Source organism: Liolophura sinensis, chromosome 4, assembly GCF_032854445.1.
Source record: "Liolophura sinensis isolate JHLJ2023 chromosome 4, CUHK_Ljap_v2, whole genome shotgun sequence".
Lineage (NCBI taxonomy): Eukaryota > Metazoa > Mollusca > Polyplacophora > Chitonida > Chitonidae > Liolophura > Liolophura sinensis.
The window spans coordinates 2,226,891-2,252,139 of NC_088298.1; the positions used below are offsets into that span (position 1 = coordinate 2,226,891).

Sequence of the window (25,249 nt, forward strand, 5' to 3'; positions counted from 1 at the left end):
GCTCAGTTCACACACTACTCAGTAGAGCCCCCAAGGAACCTGAAATAAGAATGATTCAATTCAGGCTCAGTTCACACACTACTCAGTAGAGCCCCCAAGGAACCTGAAATAAGAATGATTCAATTCAGGCTCAGTTCACACACTACTCAGTAGAGCCCCCAAGGAACCTGAAATAAGAATGATTCAATTCAGGCTCAGTTCACACAATACTCAGTAGAGCCCCCAAGGAACCTGAAATAAGAATGATTCAATTCAGGCTCAGTTCACACACTACTCAGTACAGCCCCCAAGGAACCTGAAATAAGAATGATTCAATTCAGGCTCAGTTCACACACTACTCAGTAGAGCCCCCAAGGAACCTGAAATAAGAATGATTCAATTCAGGCTCAGTTCACACACTACTCAGTAGAGCCCCCAAGGAACCTGAAATAAGAATGATTCAATTCAGGCTCAGTTCACACACTACTCAGTAGAGCCCCCAAGGAACCTGAAATAAGAATGATTCAATTCAGGCTCAGTTCACACACTACTCAGTAGAGCCCCCAAGGAACCTGAAATAAGAATGATTCAAGCCAGGCTCAGTTCGCAGATTACTCCGTAGGACCTCCAAGGAACCTGAAATAAGAATGATTCAATTCAGGCTCATTTCACACACTACTCCGTAGAGCCCCCAAGGAACCTGAAATAAGAATGATTCAATTCAGCCTCATTTCACACACTACTCCGTAGAGCCCCCAAGGGACCTGAAATAAGAATGATTCAATTCAGGCTCAGTTCACACACTACTCAGTAGAGCCTCCAAGGAACCTGAAATAAGAATGATTGATGTTAGTCTCAGTTCACAGTCTTCTCTGTAGAACCTCTCAAGATCTTCTCCGTATAGGTTCTCAGGAAACTGAGTTTAGAATGGTTGAAGTCTCAGTTCGTATAGTCTTCAGACGGAGTCTTACAGGGGCCTGGATTTAGAATGATTTAGGGTAGTGTGAGTTCACAGTGTTCTGCTTGGGTTAAACAGTAGCTTGACAGTAGAGCCTTACAGCCATAGGAGCCTGAATTAAGAACGATCGACGTTAGTACTTCGTAGTCTTCTAGCACTGACAACTAGTTTGGCTGTAGACCCACGCAAGGATTTAAGTTATACTCAAAAAATTAATCTGTTAAATTTTGCAGAAATGTATTATGTTTTTTTTAACACGATATTGTGTCATATTTAAGATGATACTTTGTTTGTTAAATAGAATGGTTATGTTGAATTAATAGAATATGTGTGTTATACTCAACAGAATAATCTGTTGCAATAACAGAACAATCTACTGCAACAACAGAACAATCTACTGCAACAACAGAATACATTCTAGCATCACTCAGACAACAGACTTTCTGTTAAGTTCAACAGGTTATTTTTCTGAGAGCAGTCTCTGCTTGTAGTCTTCCGCTATACTTGATCACTGATTTGACTGCACAACCTTACAGCTACCAGGTGTAATCTGAATCTGGAACGATTAAAGTAGCAGTAGTTGTTGTAGTGGTGTCCATGTATGTTAAATGTGATGACAACACACATATAATAAATTGCAGTTAACATCACTACTGTTTTTTTAACCTAATTATGCGTAAGCCATGATGCTAAGGGGGGGGGGGGGGGTGTAGTTTGCTACTATTTATACATTTACATGAACAGTTAGAATAAAACCCTAACGGAGGTAAATTGACAAGAGGCCGTATTTCACCGGTTGCGAGTGACCATTTGCCAACTATTACACTCGTCGCTGCTTTGGATTTACTCGCTATGCTGTACGTCTTTTATAGTATTGGTAATATCCTCTGTGGGATGACCACTAGTTTGGTCCAACAGTCTCAGCAGATCAAGACAGTCCCAGTCCATATGATCGTCTCCTTGAACTCATGAAAACTCATAGTTTTGCTTAGCACATGATACCTTTATTCTAATTTGATTTGATCTGATTGGTGTTTTACTCCGTACTCAAGAATATTTCACCGCAGGTTGCTGACAGACCTTTCCACGTACGGCCGGAGAGGAAGCCAGCATGAGCTGGGCTTGAACTCTCAGCGAGCGCATTGATGAGAGGTTTCTGGGTCATTGTGCCGTGCTGGCGTGCTAACCCCGTCGGTCTCGGAGGCCCTGCATTTATTCTGAGATTTGGGATAAAATTTCACTCGAATAACTAGTACTGACAAACGATCCACCCAGGCTACTCACCTGGTACAAAGATCTGCAATTTATAAAAGGTATGTGGTATTGTAATGCTCCAAATAAGGTCAGTTTCAAAACTGGTGACTATACTACACAACATGTCACTGTAAACTTTATGAATACAAAGTTTCTTAGGTCATAACAGCCTATACTGTAGTCCCAAGTTTCTCACCTGATACCAGACTCTGACTTGCGTATTAAACCGCATGTGGTACTGAACGTTCCAAGTAAGGCCTGTACTAAAGCTGGTACTGCTACTTAAATATGTCACCCTGAATATTACAAATGCATACATGCTGTTTTCATACAGGCCTCTCACTGGGTCTAAAGTCCTTCTTAAAATGCGTGTTGAATCATAGGGCTTCAGATAAGGCTGATACTACACTCAAAAAATTAATCTGCTAAATTTAACAGAAAGTCTGTTATCTTAGTGATGTTGCAGTAGATTATTCTGTTATTGCAGCAGATTATTTTGTTATTGAAGCAGATTATTCTGTTAAATATAACACACGTTCTATTAATTCAACATAACCATTCTATAGACTAACACGATATTATGTTGAGTGTTACATGATATTGTGTAATAATAACAGAATACATTCTAGCATCACTTAGACAACAGACTTTCTGTTAAATTTGACAGAATAATTTTTTGAGTGTATTCTAGTTACGGTACCGCTATACGTAACCCTGGATATTGCAAATGAGCCGTTTCTAAGGTTTTAACTTAGTCCTTACTGTGGTCCGATTACGCTGACGTGACACCTTAATTTAAAGTTCGTCTTAAAACGCATTTGGAATTATAGCATTTCAAACAAGGTCGGTACTACATACTGCAATATGTAACACTCCACTTTTAGAGCCCGGGTAAATAAAAGGGGCCATGTAGAACTGTGAGATATGCATGCCATATAGAAGCTTACACACAAACACTAAGGGCTGAACTTGCTTTGAGAGCGCGTTCCGCTCGCGCGATCAAATAGTCCTACATATCTAGCTGTACCCTTTTGAATACCTGCACGAATATGCACAGGGGCGCGTCCTCTGGTTAGCTCGTTTACATGGGTCGGGGCCCATTTTAGACCAAACCCTCCTACAGTCTATGGCGTGTATACGGAACTGCCATGCTTTCCCGGCTGCACTCTTTTCACTGTAAAAAACTAATTAGTTAAATATAACATATTACCCTCTGCGAGTGATGGAATATATTAGAGCCTTCCATGGCCTAGCATTGTCTGGTGGTTAGCGTGCTGACTCCGGAGCCCTCACTCTCAGGTGGTACGTGGGAAGTTCTCCCAGCAACCTTCTTCCCGCCAAAATGCTGGCGGCCGTCGTACAAGTGATATTTTCCAGAGTATGGCGTAAAACTCAAGTCAGGTAGATAAACCAAAAGAATAGGTTGTGTTACCGCAAAATACTACGTGTATTGCGTTACACAACATAGAGTGTTATGCTATGGACAACATAGTACCCGACTGCTTCAAGAGAAGTACGCTCAGACTATTGCAATAAGAGATTAATTCTGTAATATGTAACATAATACAGGGTACTTTGCATGATAGAGCAATAACTTAATTCCGCCACTATATAGTATCGTCAATTTAACCGATTTTGTTACAGAATGTCGTTGTTGTTCAAAACGCAATAACAGTCTCCGTTTTCGTAATAAAAGTTTGACCTATGATTTTATAACCCGTTTCGATTTTGGGCATTAAAATTCATCCTAAATGGCATTCGAATCTAACTCATTATTTCCATTTTCTTAAATAAAATTTGGTCTATGCCAGTTTAACCCTAACCGTTTTTGTTTTCGTAATTAAAGTTCAACACACATCACTAAAACTCAGACATTAGTCGTTTTTGAGAAAATAAATGGACTTAGGTTGTGATAACCTTGCCATGGTACTATCACATGTACACGCCTCTCACGAGTGTCTTCAAAAACTGTAGCCTAAAAAGACTTACACGTGGGAAGGTCTACGAAGAGTAAAGCCTACCTCTACTCCACTGAGACACTCTGTAGGGTGCAACGAGTCTAGTCTAAAATCCACGCAACCATATCGATGTGTAGGTATGCAACCAAGCTTTTAAGAAAAACAGTTTTGACCTACCTAAACCTGTACGAAGTAAGTGCCTGTCACTTGTGCGTGTGTTGTTGTGGACTGTCACACTGTGGGCAGAAGTCTGTCAAAACTCCTACGCAACGGTTGCTTTGATCAATATAGGCCCATACTTCCTTGTACGGATGCATGTGTGACACACATGTACACACACACACACACACACATATATATATATATATATATATATATATATATATATATATATATATATATATATATATATATATATATATATATGTATGTACGTATGTATATATAGGCGCAAAGGGCCGAGCGGTTTTTTTTTAGTCTTCAAAAATGGATTACTGCGCTAAAATTATGATTTACCCGAGGAATTTCTACTTTAATACTTAAGAGTTCTCTTAGTCCTTAAAGGCGAAAATGAAAAGCAGTGTTTCATTTAAAGTTCAACAATAATACAACATGTTAAGACTAAATGTGACTTCAGTCGAAGACAGCCGCGTGATCCTGGTCGATCCCAGTTGTTAGAAAGTGTATTAGATAACACTGGTATTAAGTCACATTTTATAGTTAAAGTTCCACCCAAACTCAGCAGCCGATGCAGTTCCCTAAAGTCAAAGTATCCAGCAGCAGTTTTCGTTCATATTTATTATACTGGTGCACAATTGTGTTCAGGCTAGGTAGAAACTTGAAGCCTTAGGCTTAAAGTTTAATCTGGTATTAAGTCTTAACCAGTTTTGAACAATCGGGCCCTGGTGTTCTAGGTTGTAATGGAAATGGGTCATGGGATTATCCACTTGGGATTATCCACCGTTACATTGTAATGAACATCACTGCACTTTTCTAACATAAGTCTGCTTAAACGATGGTGTGAGGGGCGGATAAGTTGTCTACTGTTAAGCATTTACATCAACAGTTAGAGTAAACCCATAACTCATGCCGTGTTTCACCAGTTTCGTCTGGCCTTTGACCAACTGTCACATTGTTGTCGCTGCTCTTTTTTATTCTGTGGGGTGAAATCTTTTATATTTCAGGGTTTACATGCAATCTCTCTCTCTCTCTCTCTCTCTCTCATGATCTTACCATGTTTCATTACATATGTATTGGAAACCACATTCAGTCTTGAGAAAATTCGGATTGTCCTTCGCTGTCCATCAGACGAACTTTCTTTTTTTTTTCCTTTTTCAAAGTGTTGGCGACGTAGCGTGTATGTGTATTGGTAGCATTATATAAACAGTGTTGGAGATTTGTTTCAAGTGTAGATGTACCTTTATAATTCTTCTGGAGGTGAGGACTTGGGAGGAGTTGTTTTAGCCACAAAAGGTAAGTGGAATATCTTACGATGTTGTCTGTGTATTGTGGATACTGTTAGGTAGTTGTGTTAAGGGTTCTGGTGCACATGTACCCCAATCTTTAAGGTCCTACATGCCGCCGTTCCAAAATGGCAGCAAAATCCGGTATAGCTTTGAAAAACTCCATGATTCCTTCTTAAAATGAGCTTCTCTTTCAGCCGCTAGGATACACGAGGCGTGGGTTCAAACTCGGTCTTGGACAGGGAGATTGTAGCTTCCCCTGCTTTCACTGCTCGTGGGGCCTTCATGGCAATGAACGGCGACGAAGGTCATGTAGTCCGTCTTAAATGAGCCATCGGGCCGGTAGATGATGTGTCAGCCATTTCTTCATACATTCACCGTGCACAAAAAGTCGTGTCACATTACACTATACTGAGAAAATGTGGGTGTTGCGCAACATGATCTAACCGGACCTGCCCCAGAAAGGGTCGGCTAACAGTGGCTCGTATAACACATGTTTTTGATTTTTTGTTATAGAGGTTAAATTCCTACCTTCCTGGTAGTGAGTGGGAAGGTCCGCCAGAAACCTACCGATGGTCATGGGTTTGTTTCGAGCTCTACCTGGTTTAATGTAATCTCTGCTTGGTTTCCTCCCACCATAATACTGCATGGACCCTGTCGTATAAGTGAAATATTTACCATCAACTTGTTAATTGGCCGTCGTGGTATATACATGTTAGTGAAATGTTCTTGAGTACGGTTGTAAACTCCTATCAAATAATTCAGAGTTTTGCCGTGTTGCCATAGTTGCTCTGAACCAATCACCACCACACCACTTGGATTAAGTGAATATAGTTCTGGCCGTGAAAACAATTAAGCCAATTTAGCCCAGGTAAGATAAGCCTTGAATAAGATTTTATGCCATCAAACAAATGAAAACTAAAAGAAAGTCAAACATTTTGTGGAAAAGCTACCAGAACCTGTTTAGCCTATCAGATATGATAGTTTCAGCGGCCCGTAGTATTTGAAACTTGAGGAATCGGTAAGAGTCATCTTTTCGCCCATTTAGCTCCAGGAAGCCAGGATCCTCAAAACTATGGATAAACACAAACAAAACATGCAAAAGAAAGGTGACACATACATGCATGAGTAAACTGCCCACATCCCCCAAGGCTCTGTCACAACATTGCCCAAGATTTAATTGCTTTGATGTTAGGTTTGGCAAAATTTTGTTCGGCCAAAGATGGCCACTAACGTCAGAGCGCACTCCATTAAAAAAAAATGATTTACTTGCCGTGGCAGTTCATCACGGCGTTTGGGAAAAACTTTAGCCACCAAATACGTTTCCACGGCGTGAAGTTCGCAGACACTTATTTCCTGTATCGTTTAGCACCACCTTGCAGAGCTTCTATGGCAACACTCAAAAATTAATCTGTTAAATGTAACAGAAAGTCTGTTGTCTGAGGGATGCTAGAATGTATTCTGTTATTACAACAAACTATTGTGTCACATTCAGCATAATATGATGTTAGTCTAATTGAATGGTTATGTTGAATGAATAGAATATATGTGTTATATTTAACAGTTGATGTTGAAAGATATCTGCTCTAGGACACGTCTCAGAGCACTCGTGGGCTTACTGTTGATTGTAACTACACTGGCAACATGGGCAAAAACTTCTATTGCCTTGGTAACTACATTCAACTCTGCCTCCTGGCGGACGGTCAAGGTTTCCTCCAGGACACTGCCCGGTTTCCTACCACCATAATGCTTGCCGCCGTCGTATACGTGAAATATTCTTGAGTATGGCGTAAAACTGAAAAACAATCACATAAATAAATACTTAGCCAACCGTCGATTAGGCTCAAGCTTTCAGTGTTTTTTTGATTAATATTAATGTTTGTGAGTTTGCCAAATTACAGCTTTTGAACACGTTAAAAACAGAATCCATGAGAAGAATGGTCTTGTAGCACCTGGACTTGAACTATGTCTCAGAAATGTTGTTAAAAGTTGCCCTATGAGTTGATGTGTCTCAGTCGGTTGGTCTGTTTCTGGGTGGGGGTATCTGACAACCTCCTGACTTCAAGCCACATGCAGCTGAGTCAATTATATGACAGCTGGAACAAGTTGTCCGTGTCCGCCTTCGTTATAAGGGACGCAGTGTCCCTTGTATTTTATTAGAGTTTCAAGGCATTCAAGCTATTATATCTGAGACTTGGCCACCATTTTGGATTTTGTTCAAAATGAAGAAGTCGTCTTCTCCAGAATGGCTGATGCGATTGAGCTGGATCTGAAACTGTAGTTGAACACAGCCTAACCACGTCCAATTTGTTCAAGAGAACTTTCTCGGTTGAAAACTGTACAAGCTTGCTACTGCGTGAAAATGCCACGTGACACAAACCCTCGTGATACCAAAGACTTTAAAAATGGTATGACTGCTTGTTGCTGCCTCAGTGTGAACTCAGCCCTGAAGGGTTACAAACACGATTGGTTGACCCTATGTCAGTATAATGTGAGCTGGGCTGGGGTGTCATGCCTGGTGTCTTCGGCATGATACTTCAGTCACGCGGCAGCACTTTGGTGTTGTGGACGCTCTGACACAAGAATTACCTACGCGTATGGCACAGTCTGCACAGAGCTTCCCAGGCCGTGCATATGCTTCACAAGCTAATACTTTTCAGTTGTTGTTTTACTTTTTTATATGTACTTCTTGTACAGGGTAAGCATTAAAAAATATACAGCAATGAAAAAAATACACTTAACATAACAAACAGCATTATGCCTGCATTATTACGTAAGATCCCTGTCACAGAAAATTACGGGATAATGTAACACTGAAATTTGAAACACAGAGGGAAAAGTTTCTATGACAGGTAAGCAGTCTATCCACTATAAACGGATTAAGTTTACAATGGTAAACCAAGACGATTCGCTGGAATGTATTTCTTACACATATATCTATCCGCCTCTGGCGGCTGGCAGAGGTATCCCAACACTAAAATAACTCTTCTGTTAAATCCTAACTCATATTCCCTGCATTTTCGTTCATCTAAAGCCGATCAAGCCGTGCCTAATATCTGTATTTGTCTGTCCGATGACGGTTTAATCCGTTACAGGTAAATTATTCCTTACAATTACAGATTAATCTGTAATCGGGTTAGATCCAAGATAACGCATTTTTTCATGATCCAGGGGAAAGATTTAACAAAAGGTTTTTTTTTTAAGTAGGGCTGCGCCGTGTTAGTTGCCATCTTCATTTTTTTGTTAAGAATATGAATCATGCCCTTAAGCCTGTAGGAGGATTTCTTTGACGCTCCCTTTTGTGATGATGCACAGAACAACGACTATTTTCTTATCTATCACTAATGGACTACATTAAGTAGAACGTCTATTTCATTGGCTAAGCTCATTTTAACCCTGGGTCCTGACCATTTATATACAAGATCGTATCATTCAAATTTGAAATTATGAAGCATCTGGGTCCACTTTCACAAAACTTTGTTACTTAATTTTTCGTAGCTTTTCTCGTAAATGATGTCAACTTATGGCACTTTAACCTAGACAGCGTCTTTTACGCAACAAAGTTACGAGAAATATGACCTGAGATTAAGGCAGACGTCTATCTTAATCTCAAATATGACAAAGTCTTGTGATAGTGGCCCCAGCACTGTAACAGGTGGAGACAACTCTTGAGGCTTTTCTGAATTAGTGGTTGTAAAACAGGGTTTCAACACAAAATTTGGATTAAAATTTTTTTTAACCAAATACCGTCAACATTTTTATATTTGTATTGTATCGAAATGCTATTTCCCGCACAATGACACGTTAAAGATATTAGAGATGCTAAAATGTTGTTTTCGTACAAAGGCATGTGGAAGAGCTATATCTAAGCAAAATATAGGTAAGTGTCCACAGATACCTGAACTCCAGACGCTTTCAAACCCCTTTTCAGACCAATTCATAGTTTCTTCTCAAGAAGCAGAATGTGATAAACAGCACGGGAGACAGGCTGATTTTTGCTGCCGGATTTTTAAATTTTAAAGTGGGCAATGAAACTAAGATAACCGATGGCTATATACATTCAGATTAATTCTCCAGCACTTTTCATTTTCATTTTTTATACTAAAACCTTCTTCAATTCTCTTCTGAGATTAACTCACTTTGTTTTCACCCCCAGCATTTTAGCCACGTGACCACGGCTATGACATCACTACAAAACCATCAATAAAAATTAACACGTGACAGCTGAAAAATACTAAAAACTGTGTGGCCTACATATATTAAAAGTGAAACTTGATAGACATTCGTGTAAGCAGAGGTGTCTGTACCTCACACAAAAACACAACTTATGTTGTTTCATTCAATATAGAAATGTGTTACACCAACATAATATAGTTGTTCAAATATGACGTAAGGCTGTTGTTGGAGAAAAAACACGTTTGATACAAAGAAAATGTTTTTTGTGTGAACCACCTCCACCCCACCTCCCCACCACCCCATTGTGGCGTTAAAGTAAATCATAGATCCCCACAGCGACAGGTAGGCCAGGCCACAGACTGTCAAGTATGGTAGTCGTTTACAAACGTGCTTCTTTCGACGAACACCTAACTGACCGATTGGACGCCATCTCGAGCCTATCCCTGAAGCAGCCACAGCGGATGTGATGCCGCAGAAAAGCAGGTTGGTCGGACTGAGGTAGATCAAGGGCGCTGCAATATATGCACCTAATACCGGGTAATGCCAGGAGCACTGCTCCCTCCCTATGTTTGCCACAACATGAACTCCTGAAAACAAATACACACATATATTAACAGAATGAAATTAGAGATTTTGATTCAACTTATACAGGATCTTTAGCCAACATTATTCAACCTTAACAGTGGTAAGGCAACACCGATTTTGTTCTGTGTTTTACAGGCTAGGCAACACTAAAAAATCCAAAAATGGAATAACCATAAAACTGAAAATCCACCTTAAATTCCATTTGATTTTGATATTTTTTGTGACTTTTCCTGTTTTTCAATGTCTACTGATCATGTAAATATGTATCAGACAGGGACACAATGCTGGGACAGTCACCATTTCTCACTAATTACATGACTTTTATGTTTTGTTTTTATTCTCTCCTAAAACACTGTGGAACACTAACGATTATACTTTTTATGAAGCCCTTTTTTTGCAATTTTTCTGGTGAAATTTTATGCCATTTAGCACATAGTCCTGTTTATGTGTGTGGACGAAACCATCTCGCTCCAATTAACACATCCCAGTTATCACCCATATACATACTTGTACTTACTAGCGAAGACAGTGTGAGAAAAAGTCTGGTTGTTCACACCTGGGCAGAGGAGTAGATTGTTGTGACAACTGATAACAGCTCATTGCCCCTGCCCATGTAATGATAACCTATCATGCCACATGTCAAAATTTACAAGGTGATAACAACGTCATTTTGTGTATTACGGGCAGTCGACTAAGAAAATGGAATAAGAATAAAACTGAAAATAAACCTTTTTATTTTTGTCTGATTTCCAAGTTGTATGAGTTCCTTATTTTTCTAGGCTACATGTATCAAATCCTGTAAATATGTTTTCAACAGGAAACACTGTTGGGATATTATCCACATTTACTGATAAACTGGATGATTTTCAAGTTTTTATTTCTATTTTATACTTTCCTCCGACATCCAAAAATGATTCATTCTGCTTGTAAAGTAAGCATTAAAATAGGTCTGGCCTAACATTAAAATAGGTCTGGCCCAACATTAAAATAGGTCTGACTTAGCACACCTAATGATTACTGAATTAATACAGGCTGATGTGGACAAGTTCTATGTTTACATTTTGTAGTTTGTACTTTCACAATAAAGAGTCCACATCAGCCCAGCCTATTCATACTATAATCTACATATTATACACTGAATAATAATCGATTCAACTAGGGAACAACATTTGGTCAGAAAAAATGTCACAAAAGTTTAGGATAATAAAACGGGCGGAAATATGAGCAACATATGCAAATATGGAAAGCATGCATGTATCATAATTAACACTACACAAGAACACAGCTGCAACAGCCCACTACAAATTGCCTTCACCTTGGCAACCCCAGGTCAAAGGTTACAAGATAGCAGACTTATAGACTTGGCTTGTTGAGGCAAAAATTATTATCTGTGCATGAGAAGGATTTATGTATTTCTTTGACTTGTGTTTTATGCTGCATTGAAGAATATTTTAGTATTGTGACAGGGGCCAGCCGCATGGTGGCAGAAATCCGAGTAGTGCCCGAGGGATACCCACAACCATACGCAAGTTGCTCACAGACATTCCCACAAAGATTTTTGATTTTTTTCATACTTTGATACAGTTTGATACAGCAGGAGAGGACGTCATGAGCTGGACTTGAAGTACCAGTGATCACAGACTCCGAGGACATTGTGCTTATGTGATAGTGAACAGAGGTCACTGTATCATACATGAATAGCCATATATGCACTTATCAAGGATGGGAAGGCATGAATAGTTTAGAAAATATAAAAATTTAAAAAAAAAAAAAAAAAGCTTTCAAGCAAAAGCTGTGGGCAGGTGATTTGTACAAGGGGCAGGTGATTTGTCCAAGGGGGCAGGTGATTTGTACAAGGAACAGGTGATTTGTACAAGGGGCAGGTGATTTGTACAAGGAACAGGTGATTTGTACAAGGTGCAGGTGATTTGTCCAAGGAACAGGTGATTTGTCCAAGGGGGCAGGTGATTTGTCCAAGGAACAGGTGATGTGTACAAGGGGCAGGTGATTTGTACAAGGAACAGGTGATTTGTCCAAGGAACAGGTGGTTTGTCCAAGCTAGGGGGCAGGTGATTTGTCCAAGGAACATGTGATTTGTACAAGGGGCAGGTGATTTGTCCAAGGGGGCAGGTGATTTGTACAAGGGGGCAGGTGATTTGTACAGGGGGCAGGAGATTTGTGCAAGGAACAGGTGATTTGTACAAGGGGCAGGTGATTTGTCCAAGGGGGCAGGTGATTTGTACAAGGGGGCAGGTGATTTGTACAAGGGGCAGGTGATTTGTCCAAGGAACAGGTGATTTGTACAAGGAACAGGTGATTTGTACAAGGGGGCAGGTGATTTGTACAAGGGGCAGGTGATTTGTACAAGGGGCAGGTGATTTGTCCAAGGGGCAGGTGATTTGTCCAAAGGGCAGGTGATTAAGATAGCAGCAAGCACAAATACAGTAGCAAACTGTGAGATTGTTTGTGAAGTTGTAAAGAAATTTCAACAATAATGGATCCGTCATCAAGAATCATCAGGTGTCCGGTTCACTGCAGACTTTGAGGCAATATTTTAATATGTCAATCTCATTCTGTGCAAGGTGACTTATTCATTTATTTATTTGGTTGATGTTTTACGCCATATTCAAGAATATTTCACTTATACGACAGCGACCAGTATTATGGTGGGAGGAAACAGGACCAAGTCTGGAGGAAATGCATGACAATACACAGGTCGCTGGCAGACCTTCCCGTGTACTGCCAGAGGTCTGTGAAATATGAATTTAAATGTATATACCTACATGTATTATAATCAAAAGTCATTCGCCAGGTTTTGTGGTATACATGTATGCTCAAAACCAAGAAACAACATGCCTGCTTAACATGTTTTTTGGCCCACTATGAAAATCTGTGCAATTATGAATTGCACACTTATTCTACTATTGTGCAGTATATATTTCCATCTACAATATACACAATGCTTAATTCATGCTGAAAAAAATGGCCAAAGTTCACAACAGAATCGATTCCAACAGTGAATAACTTCTGAGAAATATTTAAGTTACTCTCCTTATGTAGAGGTGTGCAGCCACAGGTCTCCTCAACTGTGGTAGGTTAGTGCGGTCTGGCCTGGAGAGCATATTAAAATATGCTGACAGTGCACACTCTTTTGTGCACCTGTCAATGTTTGCACTAAGCATTGCCATATGTCACATGTCAAGGCATTCATATCAAACTAGGCCAGACTATGTACACATGTACTGAATTTGAAATGTCAATTTGGCTAGACTGGAGATTTTTGGCCAAAAAATTTAAATTTGCGCACAAAATCTTGAATAGCTCAAATGACTGCCTTTCAGAAAATATCAGATCTACACCATATACAGTGTTTAAAAAAAATTTCTACAAGTTATAATTCTACCTACATTACAAATTTTAGGAATTTGAGCAGTAACATATATGCTGCACAAAATCAGATAGAGCCGATTTGGAACCAGACAGAGGCCAGAAGTACAAGAGCAAATACACCAAACAAACTTTCTAACACAAAGCTGTAACCATGGTACCTTAAGCTGGATTTGAACTCATGATCTTTACATAATCGATTGCCCAGCAGAAACAGAAACCATCTAAATCTGACCTGGGATGAGACGGAATCTTTACAATCCCAGATTAGACGCAGCTGAATCAACATGACTAACATAACGCTTATAATTGGTATTTTTATTTTTGAGAAATACGTACAAATATCCACATCGTCAAAGTGTGATATATAAGGCCATCCTTGGCAATGTATGTGTATATTCGTAATCCAACCAATGCATCAAAATAACACAAAGATTTCGTTGGCCTATCAATTTTATGCTTTATTCATGATTTCCCAACTCAAAGACCCTTGATTTTTGAAATACAAAGTGGCCCCTCTTGAAGACTAAATATCTGGAAAATATTTCATTCCATATCAAAAAAAATTGCAGTTGGTGTAATTTGTTACTGATGATCATCACTTTTTTCTAGTTGTCTACAGTCTTTTTATTCAAGATGGAGAAAAACATAAATATGACAGAAAAGTTCAGATGAACAAGTGCAAAAAGTTGATACATGCATTTGTAAATCTGATCTTCAATATTTTTTCTCGATTTTTCTTTAAGAAAAAAAATACACCTGACAACAACACCTATGGTGGGTATTTGGGACTACCTCTCGGTATATATTGTCTTTGTGCAATAATGTTAGAAATGAGGCTGTGGAACATGTGTAATAAATACATTTCTACTAGAATTTGGTCTTGTCATATTTGATCATATTTATATTTTTAATATATACTCTCCCAAAAAAGAAACGCAACATCCCCCCCAAAAGATCAATCATAAATTCTTCAAAAAATTGGCGTGATTGAGACATGACAACATGATCATATTATAATGTAAATGTACGATAATTGAATTTAAACACCAGATAGTGTCTGTTGGTCACACGTGACTTAAGGGTCGGCCTTTGTGTAACGCTGCGCGAGGGATTCGTAGAGAAAAACTTAGGACAGTAGCACCTGCGAATCATGCCGTATTTTTAAGCGGATTTAATGGGTATAAAAGACACATAACCGTTCCGTTGAATTCAGTCACTAAGTTGCTTCTCCAACCTGCCAAGATATGCCAAGACTAGACACCGCTACCCGGAACATCGTCATTGGTCGACTCCTCGCCGGTGAATCACAGAATGCAGTCGCTAGACTTTATCATGTTCACCGGAGCACGATTTCCCGGCTCTGGCAACGGTACCAGCAATCCGGTTCAACAGCTGACCGTCAACGTTATGGCCGACCTATGGTCACAACAGCAGCCCAAGACCGTTACATCCGGTTACTTCATCTCAGAAACCGAACCGTAACAGCAATAAAAACAGCATCAAATGTCCCAGGTCTCCGACGAATATCGGCACAGACAGTCAGGAACCATCTCCGTGAAAACGGCTTACGTCCCAGACGTCCTTACTTTGGCGTAGTACTGAGACAACAGCATCGACGCGCAAGGGTACGATGGTGCAACAGATTAAGGGACTGGAATCTGCGAAATTGGAGGCGAGTCTGGTTCAGCGATGAATCCAGATTCATGCTGGAGAAAAGAGATGGCCGTACACGCGTCTACAGACGCCGAAATGAGAGGTTCGCAAGGAACTGCGTCCTTGAAGTCGACAATTTCGGTGGAGGAAGTGTGATGGTGTGGGGTGCCATATCATACGCCCGAAAATCTCAACTGGTGCACATCCCAGGCAACCTTAACGCCGCTCGATACAGAGATGAGGTTTTGATGCCACACATGTTGCCCATAATGGACCTTAGTAGGGAAGTTTTTCAGCACGACAACGCTCGGCCGCATACAGCTCGTGCTACGGTTGACTTTCTGGAGAACCAGAACGTAACAGTGCTGCCCTGGCCGTCCAAATCACCAGATTTGAACCCAATAGAACATTTGTGGGATGACTTGGGAAAACGCTTGCGCAGTCGTCATCCAGCGCCCCAAACTCAGCAAGAAGTGCTGCAGGCTCTTGACCAAGAATGAAGAAGAATTCCGCAAAACCGTATTCGCCGATTGATCATGTCTATGCCGAGACGGATTCGCGCTGTGTTACGGGTTAATGGTGGGCATAGCAGATATTGACTTTGCAGTGACGTCATCTGAGTGCTATGGACTTTAATGTGATAAATTTTGACACTGTAATTAACTTAAAAGTCTGAACAACCAGTGTGGAAAGTTTCAGTGTGATGTGATGCTTATTTTTGTATTTAAGATGATGTTGAAAAATTCATATTTGGATAAAACGAATCGGATGTTGCGTTTCTTTTTTGGGAGAATATATTTATACATATCATCATAATACAGATTAAATGAATATGTTTGGATATCAACAACAAATTTACATCCAGATAAATTTATTAGACACGCATCACATCCTTATTTAGAACATTATTATGCAAAAATGATATATACCAAGAGGCCATTCCAAATACCCACCATACAAAAATATGATTTTGGCAACATTTTTATGTTTTCTTCTCCTTTTAAATGTGCATGTGTAGATAATTATAACTATGTATATAAATGTATAACTATACAGATTTCTTCTTTAAATGTACATGTACAGATATGTATATCTGTATATAAATGTATACATGTAACTATACAGATTTCTTCTTTAAATGTACATGTATAGATATGCATAACCATGTATATAAATGTATAACTATGTACATAAATGTATAACTATACAGATACATAATAATGTTTAACAAAGTATGCCTGGCTATAGAGACAGTGCCTAAATTACACACAGTTGCCTACAGTAAATAATCTAAAATATCACCCAAACAAGTGTAAATTTAAAAGGACAAAAGAATGTCATAAAATATTACTTCTTGTACTAAAACTTATATTTTTTTATGCTACCTTCCACATTTACATCAAAATACATAATTCTGCTTAAGCCACAATGCTGAAGTAGGGAGGTGTAATTTGGCACTATATAAGTGTTTGCATGGACAGTTAGAATAACATCCTAATTGAGCTAACTGACAGCAGGCAGTATTTCACCAGTTACAAATGAACATCTGCCAGATATGACATTGTCGTGGCTGCTATGGTTTTACTCTCCATGCTGTACTCTTTTATATCTCTAGCCAATCAAAGAAAGAGATAATTAAATAAATAAATAAATTCACATCTCAATAACACTCAGAGAATCCAGCAAAATGTGCAACTGACTCATGAACAAATTTTGGGATCATTTATTGCAAATAATAAATACCATAATGAAGGTCTACAGGCCCTTAGTATAGAGGACTAATGCCTGTACGGCTTTCATGGTGTTGTTGATTTACCAAATGTACCTACCTGTAGCTACATGTTTTTTACCATGCCAAAAGTAACTGTTAAACTTGATGGCCAACTTTGCAAACCATGCCTGTAGCAAAATGGACTAAGCCTGTGCACAAATCACCCAGCCCTGTAGCTTAATAACATATGCATTGTTGACAACAACCATAACATAGCTAGTCGTGTCTCCTGAGCAAAGTGTTGTGAAAAAATAACTAATTTCATATACTTCATAAAAGTCAACTGTCAACCGGTTTTCCTTACCAAGGCTTTGAGAACAGCGCTAGAAAGTGGATGGAGTAAATTTCTTAGTGGGAGTGGCAGTACTATCTGTAAATAGGTCAATCATATAACTGAGAGGCCCACGTGGGGGTGTTAATGAAGTGTTAAAATGCGTGGCAGGTGGATGGGTGAGGAGGAAGAGACATGTAAAGATTAGCAGTTAGTGGGAATTTCTGATGATAATGTGGTAGACTGGCTTCTCAGATGTTCAATGTCAAAAGCAGATTTTTCACTGTGATATTATGTCAAATCCACAGCCACCCCACATGTCTCCTGTTTATAAAGTATAGCTGCTGGTGAAATACTAAAGTTCAAAATTTACATGCACTTGTAACGTTTATTTGACAAGGCCATGCCATCATCAGCATGCGGCGGTGTCATTTTCAGTGCAGTGCCACAGCATCTCTGAGCACTACAGACATGACTGTTATTTTACCTGTCTCTCATTCTGGTCTTTAGGCAAACCATTAAAGAGCTATTTCAGTGTTAAGACTTGTATCTCAAGGTTAAATGATATAGATCGAGATAGTTGGAATTACTTTTTTACATTCTAAAATAAAATCCATTATATTACAGCTGCTCTTTTTAGTTTGTGAGGATAACACATAAACAAAAGTTTTCTGTTGTTCAATTTTGCCTGGTGTGACATCGTGCAAGAACACTTGACATCACCCATCACTGACATATACCCACAAGTGACATCTCCCAAACACGCATGATGTATAACTCCCTTATTCAATGTCATATCTGCCAGATTCATAGTCACATAAAGAATATTATCACTACACAATAAGGAAAATTTTACAGAAACTGCCGAGGATTTTGTTTTTGAGGACTCTTCACTTTTAGGGGTTAAATAATGTAATTCATCATAGCTCTTTTTGAACCATGGTCCTAGCACTATTCAATATGTCTATCCTTCATATCTGTTTAATGTTTTCGCCTGACCTCCCTTGTGACTGAAGTAACACTTCAAACTTAATTCCCATGTCTGGGTTCTTCCCATAAGTAAGCCTTTGATAGGCATGGAAACTCACCTGCAATTTTTGTTTTCTGAAACTAAACTATGTACATGCACCTATCTCTCTCTCAGACATTTTACTCACACAAATTCATTAAATTATCTGACTGGTGTTTTAAGCCGTACACAAGAATACTTCACTTCTACAACAGCGACCAGCATTATGGTGGGAGGAATTGCCACAACCATCCGCAGGTTACTGGCAAACCCTCCCACATACGGCCAGAGAAGAAGCCACCATGGGCTGGAATTGAACTCCCAGTGACCAAATTGGTGAGAGGGTCCTGGGTGTGCTAACGCCCTCAGCCATGAAGCCCCCTTCCCCTGCCTCACACAAATTATAGTTAGATGGTGCAATTAAATTAAACATGTAGAGACGTTGAATGGCCTACTTTTGGCAGCTATACTGGAGTACTGTGGCAACACTAGTCCATGCAAACAGGTCTAAAATATGGCTGACTGGCTTTTGTTCTGTAATACTGTTATGTGACACCCCTCGTTGAGATATATCTTCAACAATTTCTGACATTTGCCTGAAATTGTTGGCAACTCACTTCCATGTTTAATTTTCACAGAACTAATTACATGTTGATCTACATCTTATCACAAGTGACATATCTCACCTATGGCCGTGCCGAAGGGTCCTATCAGCAGCAGTATATCACTGAGGACGGAGTTGCCGTATAACAGCTCGACAGGTATGGCGTACTGCAGAACGTACCCTAGTCTGAATCCAAACATTATCTCGCCACAGAATCGAGCCGTACTCCACTGGGGACGCACTCTAAATCTCTCCTCATTCTTAGCAAGTTCTACCGTATCGTACGACTGGTTGGCTAGACTCACATAGTACGGGATGTTGAAAATGTCTCTGAGCCAGCCGATGCCAAAAAACCCACCCCAAGTCGCCCACCATACGAAGGCTTGCCGGTCCCGGCCCAAGTACAAATGGTGCAGCCCAAATGCACCGCCAATCAGCCACAAGAAATAGGCGATGCCAACGTCTTTGTCTCCGTCCATCCTCACTACCGTCCTAGTTCTAACTGCTGATGAATGCCAGGTGTCTACTTTACCGCATAATAACCTGACTAGGTAACATCTAAGTCAGCAGTGTTGACGCGAATTGTGAAACAGAAAGTCGTGCTGCATGGGCATGCGTCTGGGTGAATGTTTTTTTTTTTTTGTCTCTCTTTCAGGATGTCAATAAATCATAAAGCAATGCCCGTTTTAGGTGTTAACAACTTTTACTGAAAAAAAAAGAAAAAAAAAGAAAATGTTTTCAACTTGCAGGACTTTGAAACAGGGGAATCCCCAAGTGTTTAATTTTTACCCAGAATGCAGCGGTTTGTTTATAGTTACTGCCGCGCACATGTTTCCGAGTTCCGCGTGAAATGGACAGATTCTGACAGCTAATTAAGAAAGTTATGATCTGTTCCTTCAAGTAACATGGATCGTGAGCCCGGCCATCTCACTAAGAACCCTCATGATGCAAAAATCTAGCGCAACGGTTGCTATGATCAATATAGGCCTATACTTCCTTGTACGGATGCATGTGTGTGACACACACACACACACACACACACACACACACACACACACACACACACACACATATATATATATATATATATATATATATATATATATATATATATATATATATATATATATATATATATATGTACGTATGTATATATAGGCGCAAAGGGCCGAGCGGTTTTTTTTAGTCTTCAAAAATGGATTACTGCGATAAAATTATGATTTACCCGAGGAATTTCTACTTTAATAATTAAAAGTTCTCTTAGTCCTTAAAGGCGAAAATGAAAAGTAGTGTTTCAGTTAAAGTTCAACAAAAATACAACATGTTAAGACTAAATGTGCCTGCAGCCGAAGACAGCCGCGTGATCCTGGTCGATCCCAGTTGTTAGAAAGTGTATTAGATAACACTGGTATTAAGTCACATTTTATATTTAAAGTTCCACCCAAATTCAGCAGCCAATGCAGTTCCCTAAAGTCAAAGTATCCAGCAGCAGTTTTCGTTCATATTTATTATACTGGTACACAATTGTGTTCAGGCTAGGTAGAAACTTGAAGCCTTAGGCTTAAAGTTTAATCTGGTATTAAGTCTTAACCAGAAGGTCTGCCAGCAACCTGCGGATGGTCGTGGGTTTTCCCCGGGCTCTGCCCGGTTTCCACCCACCACAATGCTGGCCGCCGTCGTATAAGTGAAATATTCTTGAGTACGGCGTAAAACACCAATCAAAAAAAAAAAAAAAAAAAAAAAACGGGCCCTGGTGTTCTAGGTTGTAATGGAAATGGGTCATGGGTTTATCCATTTGGAATTATCCACTTGGGATTATCCACCGTTGCATTGTAATGAACATCACTGCACTTTTCTAACATAAGTCTGCTTAAACGATGGTGTGAGGGGTGGATAAGTTGTCTACTGTTAAGCATTTACATCAACAGTTAGAGTAAACCCATAACTCATGCCGTGTTTCACCAGTTTCGTCTGGCCTTTGACCAACTGTCACATTGTTGTCGCTGCTCTTTTTTATTCTGTGGGGTGAAATCTTTTATATTTCAGGGTTTACATGCAATCTCTCTCTCTCCCTCTCTCTCTCTCATGATCTTACCATGTTTCATTACATATGTATTGGAAACCACATTCAGCCTTGAGAAAATTTGGATTGTCCTTCGCTGTCCATCAGACAAACTTTCTTTTTTTTTTTTTTGCCTTTTTCAAAGTGTTGGCGACGTAGCGTATATGTGTATTGGTAGCATTACATAAACAGTGTTGGAGATTTGTTTCAAGTGTAGATGTACCTTTATAATTCTTCTGGAGGTGAGGACTTGGGAGGAGTTGTTTTAGCCACAAAAGGTAAGTGGAATATCTTACGATGTTGTCTGTGTATTGTGGATACTGTTAGGTAGTTGTGTTAAGGGTTCTGGTGCACATGTACCCCAATCTTTAAGGTCCTACATGCCGCCGTTCCAAAATGGCAGCAAAATCCGGTATAGCTTTGAAAAACTCCATGATTTCTCCTTAAAATGAGCTTCTCTTTCGGCCGCTAGGATACACGAGGCGTGGGTTCAAACTCGGTCTTGGACAGGGAGATTGTAGCTTCCCCTGCTTTTACTGCTCGTGGGGCCTTCATGGCAATGAACGGCGACGAAGGTCATGTAGGCGGTCTCAAATGAGCCATTTCTTCATACATTCACCGTGCACAAAAAGTCGTGTCACATTACACTGTACTGAGAAAATGTGGGTGTTGCGCAACATGATCAAACCGGACCTGCCCCAGAAAGGGTCGGCTAACAGTGGCTCGTATAACACATGTTTTTGATTTTTTGTTATAGAGGTTAAATTCCTACCTTCCTGGTAGTGAGTGGGAAGGTCCGCCAGAAACCTACCGATGGTCATGGGTTTGTTTCGAGCTCTACCTGGTTTAATGTAATCCCTGCTTGGTTTTCTCCCACCATAATACTGCATGGACCCTGTCGTATAAGTGAAATATTCTTGAGAACGGCGTAAAACACCAATCAAAGAAAGAAAGGAAGAAATATAGCTGATATATGTATAAATACTCGAATACACCTACCAGCGACAGCTGCGAATGAAGGTGTCGCTTTTATTTGACGAAATCGTCAAATATCCTGCTACGACACACTGCATCGTGTTTCTTGTTTATCTCCCTGCTGCGCCACTCGAATCAGTGTCACTTGTTTTGAGCTATTCATTCCAGATAGGACACGAAGACCTACACAAGCCACTCTGTCTGACCTTCAAGAAATTTGACTTGAAATCTTTTAAAACGGACCATTTTAACAAGGGGTCTGCATGTAAAACGGCGTCGATTTTTTGCGATTTGCAGCTATTGTGAATTGACGCTTGTTCTTCGCTTTATGTTATTTGGCGGTTTTCTTTACCATTCATTTATTCGCACACTTCGCACGCGTCGATTACTTGTCTGACAACTTTACGGGAAAAGTTCAGCACTGATTTTTGGATGACATTTTGTGCATAACTCGGCCATGCTCCAAGCATCAATGTTTTACATTTTTATGCTGATCTGGACTCAGGAAATTTATTTATTCATTTATTTGGTGTTTTACGCCGTACTCAAGCAAACTTCCCTTATACGACGGCGGCTAACGTTATTGTGGGAGGAAAGCGGGGATCCTGGGGGTACCCGACAATCGGCAGGTTGCTCAAGTACAACCGAAGAGGAACTCATCATGAGCTGGACGAACTCACAGCAACCACATTGGTGAGAGGCTTTGGGTCATTGCGCCTCGCTGACACACTACCCATTTCGGCCAAGGAGGAAACCACCAGGAAAGTTTTAAACGTATTCTTCTCCAGTGTCGTAGGACCCACAGGCGTGTTTTTCTCTTACGATGTAATGTTTATAGAGAGTGCTGTCCCTTGGTTGGGACTCAGCGTGCGACAAAAAATTAAAATGTGTATATGGCAGTACGCAGGAAGGTTTACCATCAACTTGTTAATTGGCCGTCGTGGTATATACATGTTAGTGAAATGTTCTTGAGTACGGTTGTAAACTCCTATGAAATAATTCAGAGTTTTGCCGTGTTGCCATAGTTGCTCTGAACCAATCACCACCACACCACTTGGATCAAGTGAATATAGTTCTGGCGGTGAAAACAATTAAGCCAATTTAGCCCAGGTAAGATAAGCCTTGAATAAGATTTTATGCCATCAAACAAATGAAAACTAAAAGAAAGTCAAACATTTTGTGGAAAAGCTACCAGAACGTGTTTAGCCTATCAGATATGATAGTTTCAGCGGCCCGTAGTATTTGAAACTTGAGGGTAAGAGTCATCTTTTCGCTCATTTAGCTCCAGGAAGCCAGGATCCTCAAAACTATGGATAAACACAAACAAAACATGCAAAAGAAAGGTGACACATACATGCATGAGTAAACTGCCCACATCCCCCAAGGCTCTGTCACAACATTGCCCAAGATTTAATTGCTTTGATGTTAGGTTTGGCAAAATTTTGTTCGGCCAAAGATGGCCACTAACGTCAGAGCGCACTCCATTAAAAAAAAATGATTTACTTGCCGTGGCAGTTCATCACGGCGTTTGGGAAAAACTTTGGCCACCAAATACGTTTCCACGGCCTGAAGTTCGCAGACACTTATTTCCTGTATCGTTCAGCACCACCTTGCAGAGCTTCTATGGCAACACTCAAAAATTAATCTGTTAAATGTAACAGAAAGTCTGTTGTCTGAGGGATGCTAGAATGTATTCTGTTATTACAACAAACTATTGTGTCACATTCAACATAATATGATGTTAGTCTAATTGAATGGTTATGTTGAATGAATAGAATATATGTGTTATATTTAACAGTTGATGTTGAAAGATATCTGCTCTAGGACACGTCTCAGAGCACTCGTGGGCTTACTGTTGATTGTAACTACACTGGCAACATAGGCAAAAACTTCTATTGCCTTGGTAACTACATTCAACTCTGCCTCCTGGCGGACGGTCAAGGTTTCCTCCAGGACACTGCCCGGTTTCCTACCACCATAATGCTTGCCGCCGTCGTATACGTGAAATATTCTTGAGTATGGCGTAAAACTGAAAAACAATCACATAAATAAATATTTAGCCAACCGTCGATTAGGCTCAAGCTTTCAGTGTTTTTTTGATTAATATTAATGTTTGTGAGTTTGCCAAATTACAGCTCTTGAACACGTTAAAAACAGAATCCATGAGAAGAATGGTCTTGTAGCACCTGGACTTGAACTATGTCTCAGAAATGTTGTTAAAAGTTGCCCTATGAGTTGATGTGTCTCAGTTGGTTGGTCTGTTTCTGGGTGGGGGTATCTGACAACCTCCTGACTTCAAGCCACATGCAGCTGAGTCAATTATATGACAGCTGGAACAAGTTGTCCGTGTCCGCCTTCGTTATAAGGGACGCAGTGTCCCTTGTATTTTATTAGAGTTTCAAGGCATTCAAGCTATTATATCTGAGACTTGGCCACCATTTTGGATTTTGTTCAAAATGAAGAAGTCGTCTTCTCCAGAATGGCTGATGCGATTGAGCTGGAACTGAAACTGTAGTTGAACACAGCCTAACCACGTCCAATTTGTTCAAGAGAACTTTCTCGGTTGAAAACTGTAGGCCTACAAGCTTGCTACTGCGTGAAAATGCCACGTGACACAAACCCTCGTGATACCAAAGACTTTAAAAATGGTATGACTGCTTGTTGCTGCCTCAGTGTGAACTCAGCCCTGAAGGGTTACAAACACGATTGGTTGACCCTATGTCAGTATAATGTGAGCTGGGCTGGGGTGTCATGCCTGGTGTCTTCGGCATGATACTTCAGTCACGCGGCAGCACTTTGGTGTTGTGGACGCTCTGACACAAGAATTACCTACGCGTATGGCACAGTCTGCACAGAGCTTCCCAGGCCGTGCATATGCTTCACAGAAATCGGTAGAAAGCTAATACTTTTCAGTTGTTGTTTTACTTTTTTATATGTACTTCTTGTACAGGGTAAGCATTAAAAAATATACAGCAATAAAAAAATTACACTTAACATAACAAATAGCATTATTCCTGCATTATTACGTAAGATCCCTGTCACAGAAAACTACGGGATAATGTAACATTGAAATTTGAAACACACAGGGAAAAGTTTCTATGACAGGTGAGCAGTCTATCCACTATAAACGGATTAAGTTTA

At 40.0% G+C, this 25,249-nt stretch overlaps 1 protein-coding gene across 1 annotated transcript; it reads right to left on the reverse strand.

Moving 5' to 3' along the window:
* Positions 1-8,278: 8,278 nt before the first annotated feature.
* On the reverse strand, positions 8,279-19,592 carry LOC135464790 (dnaJ homolog subfamily C member 22-like). The gene is made up of 2 exons (XM_064742337.1): positions 19,154-19,592; positions 8,279-10,375 (listed from the first exon to the last, which is right to left on the reverse strand). The coding sequence occupies exons 1-2, from the start codon at positions 19,548-19,550 to the stop codon at positions 9,948-9,950; spliced, it is 825 nt and encodes a 274-aa protein (XP_064598407.1). The 5' UTR covers positions 19,551-19,592; the 3' UTR covers positions 8,279-9,947.
* Between the last annotated feature and the right edge of the window lie 5,657 nt (positions 19,593-25,249).